We start from the raw sequence: 13,809 nt of genomic DNA on the forward strand, positions 1-13,809 counted from the left end.
AAAGCAGGACTGAAACTCATGGTGGAGACACCTGACATCAACTTCAGGCCTTCAAGCACCCACACCAACACCTCCCCACCAAACGCACAAGAAGCCAGAATTCTAGGGGCCACCCTCAATAGCTGCTTTAGAGTTTAAAACTGGTTCCTGCAGGGTGAAACTCTGGGAATAGGAGGCCATTTTTCAGACCAGTGAAATAAAGTACTACTTATTTTTTCTAGGTAGAAGAAAAGTGAAAATCTTTGAAAAAGCGTTCATCAGAAGAAAGAACTGTCTAACAATTAAGAATAGCAAAACTGCTGGGTGGTGGTGGTGTACACCTTTAATCCCAGAATTCGGGAGGCAGATCTCTGTGACTTTGAGGCCAGTCTGGTCTATAGAGTGAGTTCCAGGACAGGCTCCAAAGCTACAGAGAAACGTTGTCTCAAAAAAACCAATAAATACATAAAAAGTTTAAAAAAATGAATAGCAAAACCTGGGACTTGAGAGATGGTTCAGTGGTTAAAAACATTTGTTGCTCTTGAAGAAGATATGGGTTTGATTCACAGCACCCACTTACAACTACCCAAACTCTAGTTCCAAGGGATCCAAAGTCCTCTTCTGACTTCCTCAGGTACCAGGCATAGACATGGTGCACATACATACAAGCAGACAAAACACCCATACACATTTAAAAAAGAAAAAAAAAAACCTCAAGACAAAACCAATAAATAAATAAATAAAATAAAATAAAATCCACAAAATTGAATACCAGGCACAACAGCACACATTTGTAATCCCAGCACTCAGGAAGCTGATGCGAGAGTATTTCTGTAAATTTGAAGCCAACAGAGGCTACACAAAGAACTACACCAGTTAAAGCTAAACAGTAAAACTCTGTCTCTACACCCCAAAATAAAAAAACTCCACAGAACAAAAGAATACCCAAGTTCAGTATAAATAGTCTCTCTCTCTCTCTCTATTTTCCGAGACAGGGTTTCTCAATGTAACAGCCCTGGCTGTCCTGGAACTTGCTTTGAAGACCAGGCTGGCCTCAAACTCCCAGAGATCTACTGCCTCTGTTTCCCACATGCTGGGATCAAAGGCTTGTGTCACCACCACCTGGCAACCATGAATATTCTTAAGCAGCACAGAGTTCCTTGACACCTGTTACTTATCAAGCAGAGGCTAAGTGAAGATCTGCCAGAGATTCTACCCAAATATGACATGTGCCACATGAACTACAAAATTTTCCTAATTAGGACTCTATAATTCTATTACCTTTTCAGGCTATCATCTAATGACAGAAAACGAAACAAATTTTTACTTTCACCAAGGTTTCAAGTTCTCTTAGTGCTGTGGGATAATGTTCTTGTACAATGTGAAGACTGGCCACTTGTACTAGTTTAATAAAACACTGATTGACCAGTAGCCAGGCAGGAAGTATAGGCAGGATAACCAGACTAAGAATTCTGGGAAGAGGAAGAACAGAGTCACAGTAGAATGCAAAAGCAGCAAGATGAGAATGCCTTACTGAGAAAAGGTATCAAACCACATGGCTAAACATAGACAAGAAATATGGGTTAAATTGTAAGAGTTGGTTAATAATAAGCCTGAGTTAATAGGCCAAACAGTTTATAATTAATATAAGCCTCTGTGCATTTATTTGGGACTAATTGGCTACAGGACTGGACAGGACAGAAACTTCTGCCTATATCTTAGGAAGTGACAACCAGGTATGTATTCAAGATTAACAATCTGAATTAAGGGGCTGGAGAGATGGCTCAGCAGTTAAGAGCACTACTGAGTTCAATTCCCAGCAACCACAGCCCTCTTCTGGCCTGCAGGTGTACATGCAGGCAGAACATTGTATACATAATAAATCTTAAAAAGAAAAAATCTGAATACTTTTTTCCATCTGTTCCAACTTACTTTCTATACATAATTAATTTTAGTTTTTGTTTTTCTCAGGGCTGAGGACCAAACCTAGGTCCTACACTTGCTAGGCAAACACTCTTACCACTGAACTAAATAAATCCCCTTGTTTTCTGATTTATTTTTTATTATGTGAGTACAGAAGGACATGAGTCACAGCATGCAGTGGTTAGATGACAGTCTCTTAAGTCCTTATTGAGGAACTTGTTTCTCCTACTTTGCTGCTTACTGGAAGTTAGCTGGCCTGAGAATTTCCAGCAAAATCTCCTGCACCAGCACTAGGATTCCAACACATTTCTTATGAGGGACAAACTTAGGTTGTCAGACTTGCATGGCTGGTTCTGAACCAGGCTCACTTCTGTTTTAATAAAGACATGGTCTTAGCCGGCCATGGCAGTGCACTCCTTTAATCCCAGGAGGCAGAGGCAGGTGGATCTCTGTGAGTTTGAGGCCAGCCTAGTCTAAGAGTGAGTCCAGGACAGTCAAAGACACACAGAGAAACCTTGTCTCGAAACAAAAAAGACATGGTCTCATGTAGCCCAGGCTAGCCTTAAACTTGCTATCTTGTTAGGAAAGAACTTGAACTCTTTGGCTAACCTGCCTGTACCTTCTATGAGTTTGGATTACCATCATGTGAGCATGCCCAGATCCTACATATCTTTCCAAGGGCAATTATTACCTTGAGAACAACTCTTAGAAGCAGAAGAATACGCATGTTCTGCACAGAACGAAGGTGCTGTCCACATGTGAGTTACCACTTCCTCAGACTTAATGGGAATTTCTTCATCACAAAAGAGATTGGGTTCCAGACTACTAGAGGATTTCACACTGGCTGTATCCTAAAGAACAAAGAGAAGCTATCAAAATTATAACCTCTTAATCTATAAAAATCTATAAATGAATGTTTTTAAGTTAAAAACTTCTGACATTGGGCAAGAGATGGCTCAGTGGCTAATAGCACTGGCTGCAATTCATAGCACTTACACAGCCGCTCACAACTATCTATAACTCCAGTTCCAGGGGATCTGACACCTTCACACCAATGTACATAAATTTAAACAAATTATAAAAAAAAAGAAAAAAGGGAGAGAGAGAGCCAAGCCAGGCAGTGGAGGCACATGCCTTTAATCCCAGCACTTGGGAGGCAGAGGCAGGCGGATCGCTGTGAGTTCAGGGCCAGCCTGGTCTGTAGGAGCTAGTCCCAGAACAGGTTCTAAAACTACAGCAAAACCCTGTCTGGGGGGAGGGGAAGGGAGGGGGGAGGGACGGAGGGAGGGAGGGAGGGAGGGAGGGAGGGAGGGAGGGAGGGAGAGAGAGAGAGCGCGCGCACTTCTGACATAAGACAGTAAACACATGGCACTAACTTTGGGCTGGGTGGTGGTGGCCTTTAATCCCAGCATTTGGGAGGCAAAGGCAGGTAAGTCTTTATGAGTTCAGGGCCAGCCTGGTCTACAGAGCGAGTTCTAGGACAGGCTCCCAAACTACACAGAGAAACCCTGTCTTGAACCCCCCCCCAAAATATTAACTATGGTATTAATACAGAAAATAACAATTGGGTGCTGCATGCACGTACAAACACAAACACACACAAAGCTTAAATGACTTGAGCTCAAAAAATAAACTAAGGGGGCTGGAGAGATGGCTCAGAGGTTAAGAGCATTGCCTGCTCTTCCAAAGGTCCTGAGTTCAATTCCCAGCAACCACATGGTGGCTCACAACCATCTGTAATGGGGTCTGGTGCCCTCTTCTGGCCTGCAGGCATACACACAGACAGAATATTGTATACATAATAAATAAATAAATAAAATAAATAAATAAACTAAAAGTAATCTACAAAGATATCATTTAACTACCTCCCAAGTCTATTTATTATCATAAAAACATCCTTTAATAACAAGAATCATTTAATTTTTTAATTTTTAATTATGTGTACAGGTGTGTGACTGTACATGTAATTATAGGTACTCATCAAGGTCAGAGATGTTGGCTCTTCTTAGAGCTGAAATTACAGGTGGTTGTGAGCTATTCAATGTGGGTGCTGAGCAACAAACTCTGGTCCTCTGCAGAAGTATATGTTCTTAACCACTGAGTCACCTCTCCAGCCCCAAGTTAGTAATTCCTTTTGTTGTTGTAATTTTTGATCTTTTAACAGAAATATAAAATGGACTTAAGAGGAAGATGGAAAGTTTAAATATGGCATTTTAATACACAGGCAATCTAATCCCTTCTAAAGGTTTTCAAACCCACACACTCTTACCAACTATCCTTATGTAATACAATGAAGAATTCGAATGCCAATATATAATTTATACAATTCTGACAGTTCTAGTTAGGTCTCAGATGATTCTCTAAGGAATTCTCTTCATCTTTATTTTTCATTACTACTTTAATTAATTTGAACCTCAAAAGTTTAGGTAATTTTGGCCATTTTCTTTCCTGTTGTGACAGTAGTTGTTTTTAGTTGCTAGTAAGTTTATTTCTATGTTTGATTTGTCATCTCTTCCCTGAGTGGTACTGGGCATTGAGCTATAACAAAGTACTGTACTAGTCACTAAGAAAACCCTCAATAAAATCAGAAGAGGTAGGTAGATCTATCTCTATTGAGTTCAAAGCTAGCTTAGTCTAGATACTGAGTTCCAGGCCAGTTGAATTACAAAGAAAAAGATTTGTCTCAACAAAAGAAAAAGAAAAAAGGAAAACAAGAAGGGAAAAAAATGGAATACAATAAGGACACTAACTGACAAAACATGATGACTGAAGTTCGATCCCCAAGACCCACATGGTGGAAGGAAAGAACCTACTTCCACAAGTTGTCCTCTGACCTCCATACATGTTTCATGGTGTGAATGATGTCACACAAACAAATGTGTTTTTTTTTTAAAAAAAATTTAAAATAAGGCTGATGGCTCCTTGAGAAACCATACCCCAGATTGACTACTCGTATCCACAGGTATGTACACCCACCCACATATACATAACTGTACACACACACACACACACACACAACTACACACACACTTACACAGAGGACTCCACCACAGAGTTTTTAAGATTTGAGAGATGGCTAACTGGCCAAAAGCACTTGCTACTCTTGCAGAAGACTGGGGTTTGATTTTCAGGCAAAGTATTCATACACATAAAAAATAAAAACAAATAAAATAACCTTTTAGATATGGTAAATACTTAAAGCAAGTAGCAGGATACAAAATCAACAGAAAAATTAGTAGCTTCAAGTGGGAGATGGATCACAGTCACTAAAATTCTTGCTGCTCAAACATCAGAGCATCGAGTCTGATCCCCTACATCTTTGTAGAAAACTAAAGCCAGATATGGCAGCACACCAACAAATAAAGTGGAAAGTGACCCAGAAAGACACATTCAACATCAATTTCAGAAACCAGTGGCCAGTTGGTGGTGGCATACACCTTTAGTCCCAGCACTTGGAAGGCAGAGAGGCAGATTGCTGTGAATTCGAGTCCAACCTGGTCTACAAGAGCTACAGGACAGCCAGAACTGCACAAAGAAATCCTGTCTCAAAAAAACAAAACAAGTTGGGCGGTGGTGGCGCACACTTAATCCCAGCACTCGGGAGGCAGAGGCAGGTGGATCTCTGTCGTGAGTTCAAGCCCAACCTGGTCTACAAGAGCTAGTTCCAGGATAGCTAGGACTTTAATACAGAGAAACCCTGTCTCGAAAAACCAAAAACTAAACCCAAACCAAACCTAAACAACAACAACAAAAAGCAAACAAAAGAGAGTCAATGGGTAAAGATGGAATGGTTCCTAATTCTTTGAAGAATGCCATTATATCAAGAGTACCAAATTCCCAGGTTATAAGGCACAGATTCTAAGAACAACCAAATCACATGTAAAACTACCACCTACTTCTAGGTCTCTCTCCAGATCCAGATGTTATTACCAGGCAAAACTCAAAGGGTTTACATCTAACATATAGTGCCAATGAAAGGCCAATTGGATCTAACACAAAGATGCTGATGTCAGTGTAGTGGCACCAACAAAACAATCATATTAATGACAATCTGTTCTGACCATAACTGTACCCCTGCAAATCCTAACCAGAGGCAAAGTATGACATTGTATCTAGTATTCTTTGTGTAAGGAAGGCAACTGCTAAGAGACTAGAACAGAACAGGTCTCCACCAGGTAATCACTAAAGCTTGGTCCAGAAATCCCCAAGCAGAAAAACTACCGCCATTAAAAAAACAAGTACTGGAGTGCTTCAACCTAATATTACAGAGCTGCAGCCCTGTAGCCTTTTAACCTAAGGCTATGACCAGAACCCAACACTGTTTAATCAGAAACATTAACTAATTGCAAAGTAGAGACTATGTAACTAGAAATACCTGCACAGCTCATACTAACCTTCCATGACCAAATGGCCAATTTCAACAGCTTTAATCATATGGTGGGAATTACATCCTGGAAAATGAACACAAAGTTCTTACTCGAACTGAACAAGAACATCTTCAAGGTGGGAGATTACCCTGTAGTCTGTCGTTTTATGCTACAGAAGTCTCTTTGTTATGACCTAACCTTCTGCTCCTTGCAACATACTATTTTTTTTAAAAGTTTATTCTTTTTTATTTATGTGTATGTGCTTGTGTGAATTTATATGAAAGGCATGTGTGAAGGAGCGAGCCTACAGAGAGCAGAAAAGGGTATTGAATTCCAGGATTTAGAGTTACAGATATTTATGAGCTTCCATGTGGGTGTTGGAAACTGAATCCAGGTCTTCTGTAAGAGCAATAAGCACTTTTAGAGATCCCCCTTCCACGAGCTATCACTTCTCCAACTGCATAGTTTTCTATTACATGAAAGATGAATTTGTTCTGTGCATCGATCCCTTCCCCACCAGTCCATTACACTATGCAGAACAAAAGAGACTGGAGCAAAAGACTCTTAGTACATTTGGGGTGGGATGGTTACTTTTTTACTGACTAAGCAGGGTTTCACTAAACAGCCTTTGTGGCCTGGAACTCACTATGTAGACTAGGCCTATCTTTGCCTCCCAAATGCTGGGATTAAAGGTGTGATAAATTAAATGCCTTGCAAGCCTGGGATTTTTTTTTTTTTTTTAAAATCTGAAACAGGATTTCTGCATAGCCTGTGCAGGCTTTCCTGGAACACTACAGACCTGACTTTCTCTGCCTGCCAGAGCTGGGATTAAATGTGTGGGCCACCACAGCTGGCTTGGAATTCTTAAATATCACAGATATTCTTTGGCAGTAATGAGGCAAGAACCCAGTGTCTCACACACAAAAGCCAAATACTACATCTCTAGCCTCCAGACAACTCAAAAAAGAAAACACAATCTAAAAACGTTTTATCCGCAATAAAAGCTACAACTTAAATATTTTAAGCACAGTAACACTTTAAAAACTGGATTTTTTTTTTTTTTTTTTTTTTTTTTTGAGAAGGAGCCACTTTGTGTGACCCTTGCCTGGCCTAGAACTCACTACTTAGATCAGGCTGGTCTTGAACTCATAGAGAATGTGTGAGCCTCCACACCTAGAACAATGAAAAGCTTTTAAAAACTCTTTGTGTGCATGCACAAGTGTTCGTTTGCGTGTGTGTGTGGTCTGAGGCCTTAGGTGGCATTCCTCAGGGAGACCATCTCTCTGAACAGTGAATCCCAGGGATCTACTACCAGTCTTCACCTCCTCAGTATGGAAATACAAGCATCCACCATCACAACCTATTTTATGAGGGTACTGGGGAACTAAACTCAAGTCCTACTGCTTGTGTGGCAAGCAGTTTACAGACTGAGTTTTCCATCTAGCTTCTTCTAATTAACGTTAAAAAAAAATGGGATGAGCAAGGTGGCTCAGCAGGAAAAGGTGCTACCAAGTCTGACCACTTGGGTGGAATTCCTGAAACCCACTTAGTGGAAGGAGAAAATTGAATCTGCCAAGTTGCCCTCATGGTAGGGGCACTTCACCACAAATGTAAGAATTTTTTTTAAAGTTTTAGTTTTTTTTTTAAAGTTTTGAAAAGTTGCTATCATCACATATTCAATCAACACTAATACATAATTAGGTTTCTCTTCCAACTTTAGTCTTCAAATATCAATGGTCAGCAGTCTTAAAAACAGAACTCACCAGATATGTATCCCTAGCCTGTCCCTGTAATTACCTTCATGTCATAGCCATATGTTTCCCGAATATCTTCATCAGAATCTGTTTCTTCATCATCATAGTCCATTGTTTGACGGGGGGAAGATGATACACTACTCGCCACCCGGCTAAAAGCAGACTGTTGGAAACTAGGTAAGTGTCCCTAAACAACAAAGATGAACAAATAGACTAAACAAACATAAGCAATTAACATATGCTTAACATTAACAAAGTATTAACTTACTTAAAAAGCAGCTAGTAAATGATGCTACAATCTACCTGAATATTTTCTACAGTCTACCTGAATATTTTCAGACTGCATTTCACTGAAACGACTTGAATTTTTACTGAAAGGAAGAAAAGCAAAGCTGTGTATGCAGAAGGAAAAAGATGCTATGAATCATATAACTGCTAGCAAATTATAGCTGCTTTTCTACTTAAGTCAACACGTTAAATCCATTTAATTTACTAGTCACTAACTGACAAATACTACCACATGAAATAAGAAAAGTAAATTAAAAGCTGACCTGTAAGTCTGGATTGGCAGCTGCTTTTTGGAGTTCTGCACTGATGATCTTTTCAGTTTTTTCTCGTGCTGCTTGTTCCACCATACGCTGGCTTAACACAGAGAGTTTGGCCAGGGCAGAGGACAGTTCATCTGTGGCTAAGGCTTGCCGTGCTCTATCTTGCCAACTCATGGCACGTTCTGTCAAACACTGAAGTGCTTCTCCTTCAGGCAACCGTACAGGCAGCTTCTGAAGGGATACCAGGAGTGACAGAATAGTCTCTAGCCTAGGTCTTCGAGATCTCATACAAAGAGGGCAAAGGAATTTTACGTCTTTAGCCTGCCAGCTGGATCCTTTTTTCTGGGAACTTGATTTAGGCAGGGGAACACAGCTGTTATGGAACCAGTCTTTGCAGAGCTCACACTGTAGCATAAACCCACTAGCTGTCTTGCGGCAAATACAAAATTTTACTTCTTCTATGCGGTCCACAATTGTCATCTTGGCTAGGTTGGCTGCTCTGAGGGAATGCATGGCCTCAATCTCTTTTTGTTCTCGTTCTTTGAAAACTGCCACCTGTATACAACAAGCATTTAATTAAAAGGAGCCATTCTAAAATGCCCACAAAGCACCAAAGAATGTATGTGGCAATTCCTGAAATGTAGATAACTCTTTCAGTTTCCACATAAACATTACCCATCTATAAAATGGACAAACTGCTATGATATTTGACAATTTATATCAGACTACTTTTTGTAGAGTACAATAAGGAGGGTGTTTCTTGAAATCAAGCACTCGGACCAAGTACCTGGCTCTTGGACTTAAAGACTATTGATCTATGGCACAACTTTTCCAGATTTCAGTGTTCTGGAAAGTACGGGCAGGCTACTAAACACATTTTATTGTTGGTGCAGGAGAATTGTCTTTATTCTGTCAATCATGTTTTGAATAAATGCTGATTGGCCAGGCAGGAGGTGTAGGTGGGAAAACCAGACAGGAAGTAGAAATGATGCAAGGAGAGCAGGAGAATTCTGGGAAGGAAGAAGCTGATTGCTCCCACTCCTGCCCAGACCACTAAAGCAGCAGGATGTGAGCTGCCCCACTGAAAAAGGTACTGAGCCATATGGCTAACATAGATCAGAAAAATGGGTTAATCAAGATGTGAGCGTTAGATAATAAGAAGCCTGACCTAAAGGGCCAATCAGCTGTATAATTTATAGAGATCTCAGTGTGATTTTTCTCTGGGACTAAACAGCTGGGGGTACTGGACAGGACATAAAAACACAAACAAACAGGCCCCGCTCATGTTACATATTGTTTTAAAAATTAAACATAATAATATACCTAGGTATTTTAATCTGATATGCAGAATAACATAAACAGTAAGTAATGGCTTCCTGTTCTCCAAGGGAAAATTCGATACAGATAAATATTCTTCTTACTTTCTTCTATGGACCACAACATTTGACTTGGGAGATTTACTACAACAGTATTTCATAAAATTTATTTTTACCCAGTAAATGAGAACAAATAGAATTTAAAGATCACAAATACCATCAGCACATATTCTTTCTAAATTACTGGTGACAATTTTTTTTTTTTTCGAGACAGGGTTTCTCTGTAGCTTTGGAGCCTGTCCTGGAACTGGGTCTTGTAGACCAGGCTGGTCTCGAACTCACAGAAACCTGCCTGCTTCTGCCTCCCGAGTGATGGGATTAAAGGCGTGCACCACCACCACCCGGCAACTCTGAAACAATTTTGAAATAATTCCTAGTTCTACTTGCTCATAAGAATGACTTACTGACTAGTCAAACTCTCTTAACAAAGATAGTTTTCTTTGGCCTCAAAATTGGATTAGTTGGGGGCTGGAGAGATGGCTCAGTGGTTAAGAGCACTGGCTGTTCTTCCAGAGGTCCTGAGTTCAATTCCCAGCAACCACATGGTGATTTACAACCATCTGTAATGAGATCTGGAGCCCTCCTCTGGTGTGTGTGCATACATGGAGGGAGAATGTTGTAAACATAATAAATAAATAAATCTGTTAATAAAAATTGGATTACTTATAGACAGAATCATATCAAGTTATTTAGTACATATAAACACCTACAATTAAGTATTTCCCAAACTATTTTTTATTTTCACTCTCTTTCTCTGGCTCCTAATAATCACACTTTCCTTAGTCTGTAAGTCTTTAAAAAGCCCAATTCTTGTAACTACAAATATTTTACAGAACAGTCAATCTACTGCTGTATACTAATAAGACAAAGGTGAGAGGGTTTTTTTAATTGTTTTTTCCTGAGGTTCCAGGTTTCTTAGTGTAGCTCTGACTGTTTTGGAACTTGTTAAGTAGACCTGGCTGGCCTTGAATCGATTCAGAGATCCCCCTGTCTCTGCCTTCTAAGTGTTGGGATTAATGGTGTGTGCTACCACAGCCTGGTGAGAATTTTTAAAGAAACTGTTATCAATAAACTATCAGTTTCTTTGAAAACCATGATAAAGTACTAAAAACAAAAAAAATGCTATTAATTCTAACTCAGCAATTCCATTCCTACAGGTGAAGATTAAGAAAATGATTTTTCAAAAAGAAATGGGCAGAGAATTCATGAAAAATACCTGTTCCTTTCATTCAACTTTCCTAGGAACTAAAACTACTCTTAAAAACAAAAAAGAAAAAAGAAAAGAAAAAGGGTCTAATTTTTAAAATGTATTTAAAAGTAGCTTTTATCCATGTAGCTGATAATAACGCAAGGTATTATTTCAAGATCATCAAAAGATAACTTTATATGTGGTGGTGGTAGTGCACACCTTTGATCCTGATACTCAGCAGGCAGAGGCAGGTGAGTTCAAGGCCAATCTGGTCTACAAAGTGAGCTCCAGGACAGCCAGGACTGCTACACAGAGAAACCTTCTCTCAAAAAACAAAAACAAAAGACAACTTTACATATTCTTGCCACAAATAAATGATAAATATTAGAGGTGAGAAAAAAAAAGAGGAGGTCCTACATGCTTACCTGCAATAGAAAATGCTTAGTAACAGGCCAAGGATTTAACTTTGGGTGACCATATAGTTCAATAATATAGCACTCTAGCATTCAAGAGATCCACATTTAATCCCAAGAAACACATACATACACACACACACACACACACACACACACACACACACAAAACCCACCAGCACCACCACCACCACCACCAACAAAAAAACAGTTAAAGCTACTCAGAAGTATGGACTACTAGGATGGAATATTTTATTTAAAAAGTATTAAAAGAACCACAATAGGAGCTGGAGAGATGGCTCAGAGGTTAAGAGCACTGATTGCTCTTACTGAGGTCCTGAGTTCAATTCCCAGCAACCACATGGTGGCTCACAACCATCTACAATAAGATCTGGTACCCTCTTTGGTCCAGCAAACATACAGACAGACAGAACACTGTATATATAATAAATAAATAAATCTTTCAAAAAAATAAAAGAACCACAATAAGGAATAACTGTGAAGCTTTGGGATATAACTCAGTGAAACATTTGATCAGCATATATGAGGTCCTAGGTGCAATTCTGCCCCCCTCCCCCCAAAAAGAGAAGAGAACAAACAGCAAACTTTTTATACTATGATACAGGTAAATTATCAGTTAAAAACCTGCTACTATCTTTCACAGAACTTTCACAGAACAAAGCAAATCCAAGGATCATCACTTAGTTCCTTACCACCATGGCCGTATCTCTGGTCTCCTCCAGTCCTTCTTCTAAATCACTCAAAGGTTCAAAGTCTAGGTCCTTCTCCTTTTCTTTTTCTATTATTTCTTTTACTTTTTTTCTCCTACTTTTTCCACTCCCATATACACCAATGTCAGTTCGAGGACTTAGCACCTAAAAAAATTTTAAAAATATTAACTCTAGTTTAAAAACAAAACAAAACCAAATCAAATTCCTTAAGAATGAAAATGACGGACTACTGGCCATGCCCAAGGTACCTATTTATTATCTTTAATATTTTAGAGGCAGGATCTTATGCTGTAGCACAGGCTGGCCTACAATTTATGGTGATCCTCTCGCCTTAACCACCATACTAGGGATCCATGTATGTCATTCATTTAAATTTCCCTAACAACTGTACATAGCAGGCATTACTTCCTAGATTTTATTGACGAGAGAGACAAGGGATTTGTCCGAGGACAAAGGTTAAAACTTCAAAGTCTATCATCCTCTTTGACTATTAACTGCTCAAGATAAAAATAATTAAATTTGTGCCTCTGAGGATAAGATCTTTTTTTTTTTTTTTTTGAGACAGGGTTTCTCTGTGTAACAGCTCTGGCTGTCCCGGACCTTGCTCTGTAGACCAGGCCAGCCTTGAACTCACAGAGATCCACTTGTCTCTGCCTACCGAGTGCTGGGATTAAAGGAGTGCGCCACCACCGCCCAGCGATAAGATCTTTTAGTAGAGTCTAATAACAGAAGTTAAGATACATGCTGAAGCAGGGTAGTGATAGTGCACGCCTTTAATCCAAGCACCAAGGAGGCAGAGGCAGGAGGATCATAGTGAGTTTGAGGACAGCCTGGTATACCAAGTAAGTTTCGAGACAGGCAGGACTGTTACACAGAGAAACCCTATCTCAAAAAACAAACAAAAAGATATATGCTGAGTGCTTTTTCTGGATACAGCACAGATTAGTGAAAAAAGAGTTTGTCCAAGACTCCCACAGTTTTCCATCCAACACCTAATACAACGTACTAGAAATTAATTATAAAATAATGACTAAATTAACTGGAAAGAACCTTTCACCAACACAGGTAGCCATTTATCAAAGGCTGTGAGAGGAGAGAGCTGAAGAACACATGCATGATCCTCACCTGTAACAATGTGTGGCTGGAATTCTTCTTAAGAAAGGTCCGCCCAGTCCGTTCTCTCCAGGCCCGTGCTGCTGCGACCTGTGATTCCACTTGAGGCAATGCATCAAGACGCACAGGGATGGGGCGTCCTTTAGCAGATAAGCTCTCAAGCTGCTCCAAGTAAGCATAGTTGCTGCCACTCTGGAAAAAGAAAAAGCAGATTCACATACAATTTTAATTCTTTTGCAGAGTATGGCAATATACTATTTGGGGAACTTGGTTTAGTGTTTTGTTTTCTTTCTCTTTTTAAAATACTAAACAGGAAATAGGGCTGGAGAGATGGCTCAGTGGTTAAGAGCACTGCCTACTCTTCCAAAGGTCCTGAGTTCAATTCCCAGCAACCATATGGTGGCTCACAACCATCT

The 13,809-nt window shown here is 39.7% G+C and overlaps 1 protein-coding gene across 1 annotated transcript in view; it reads right to left on the reverse strand.

Annotated features, from left to right (window-relative positions):
• The window catches only part of Kdm5a (lysine demethylase 5A), a 78,208-nt gene that overhangs the window by 13,561 nt on the left and 50,838 nt on the right, over positions 1 to 13,809 (reverse strand). The window contains 5 exon segments of the mRNA XM_085687041.2: positions 2,594 to 2,753; positions 8,067 to 8,210; positions 8,575 to 9,126; positions 12,263 to 12,424; positions 13,406 to 13,585. Coding sequence (XP_085543167.1) covers positions 2,594 to 2,753; positions 8,067 to 8,210; positions 8,575 to 9,126; positions 12,263 to 12,424; positions 13,406 to 13,585 — 1,198 coding nt within the window.

This window comes from Myodes glareolus, chromosome 3 (genome assembly GCF_982192425.1).
Source record: "Myodes glareolus chromosome 3, mMyoGla1.1, whole genome shotgun sequence".
Classification (NCBI taxonomy): domain Eukaryota; kingdom Metazoa; phylum Chordata; class Mammalia; order Rodentia; family Cricetidae; genus Myodes; species Myodes glareolus.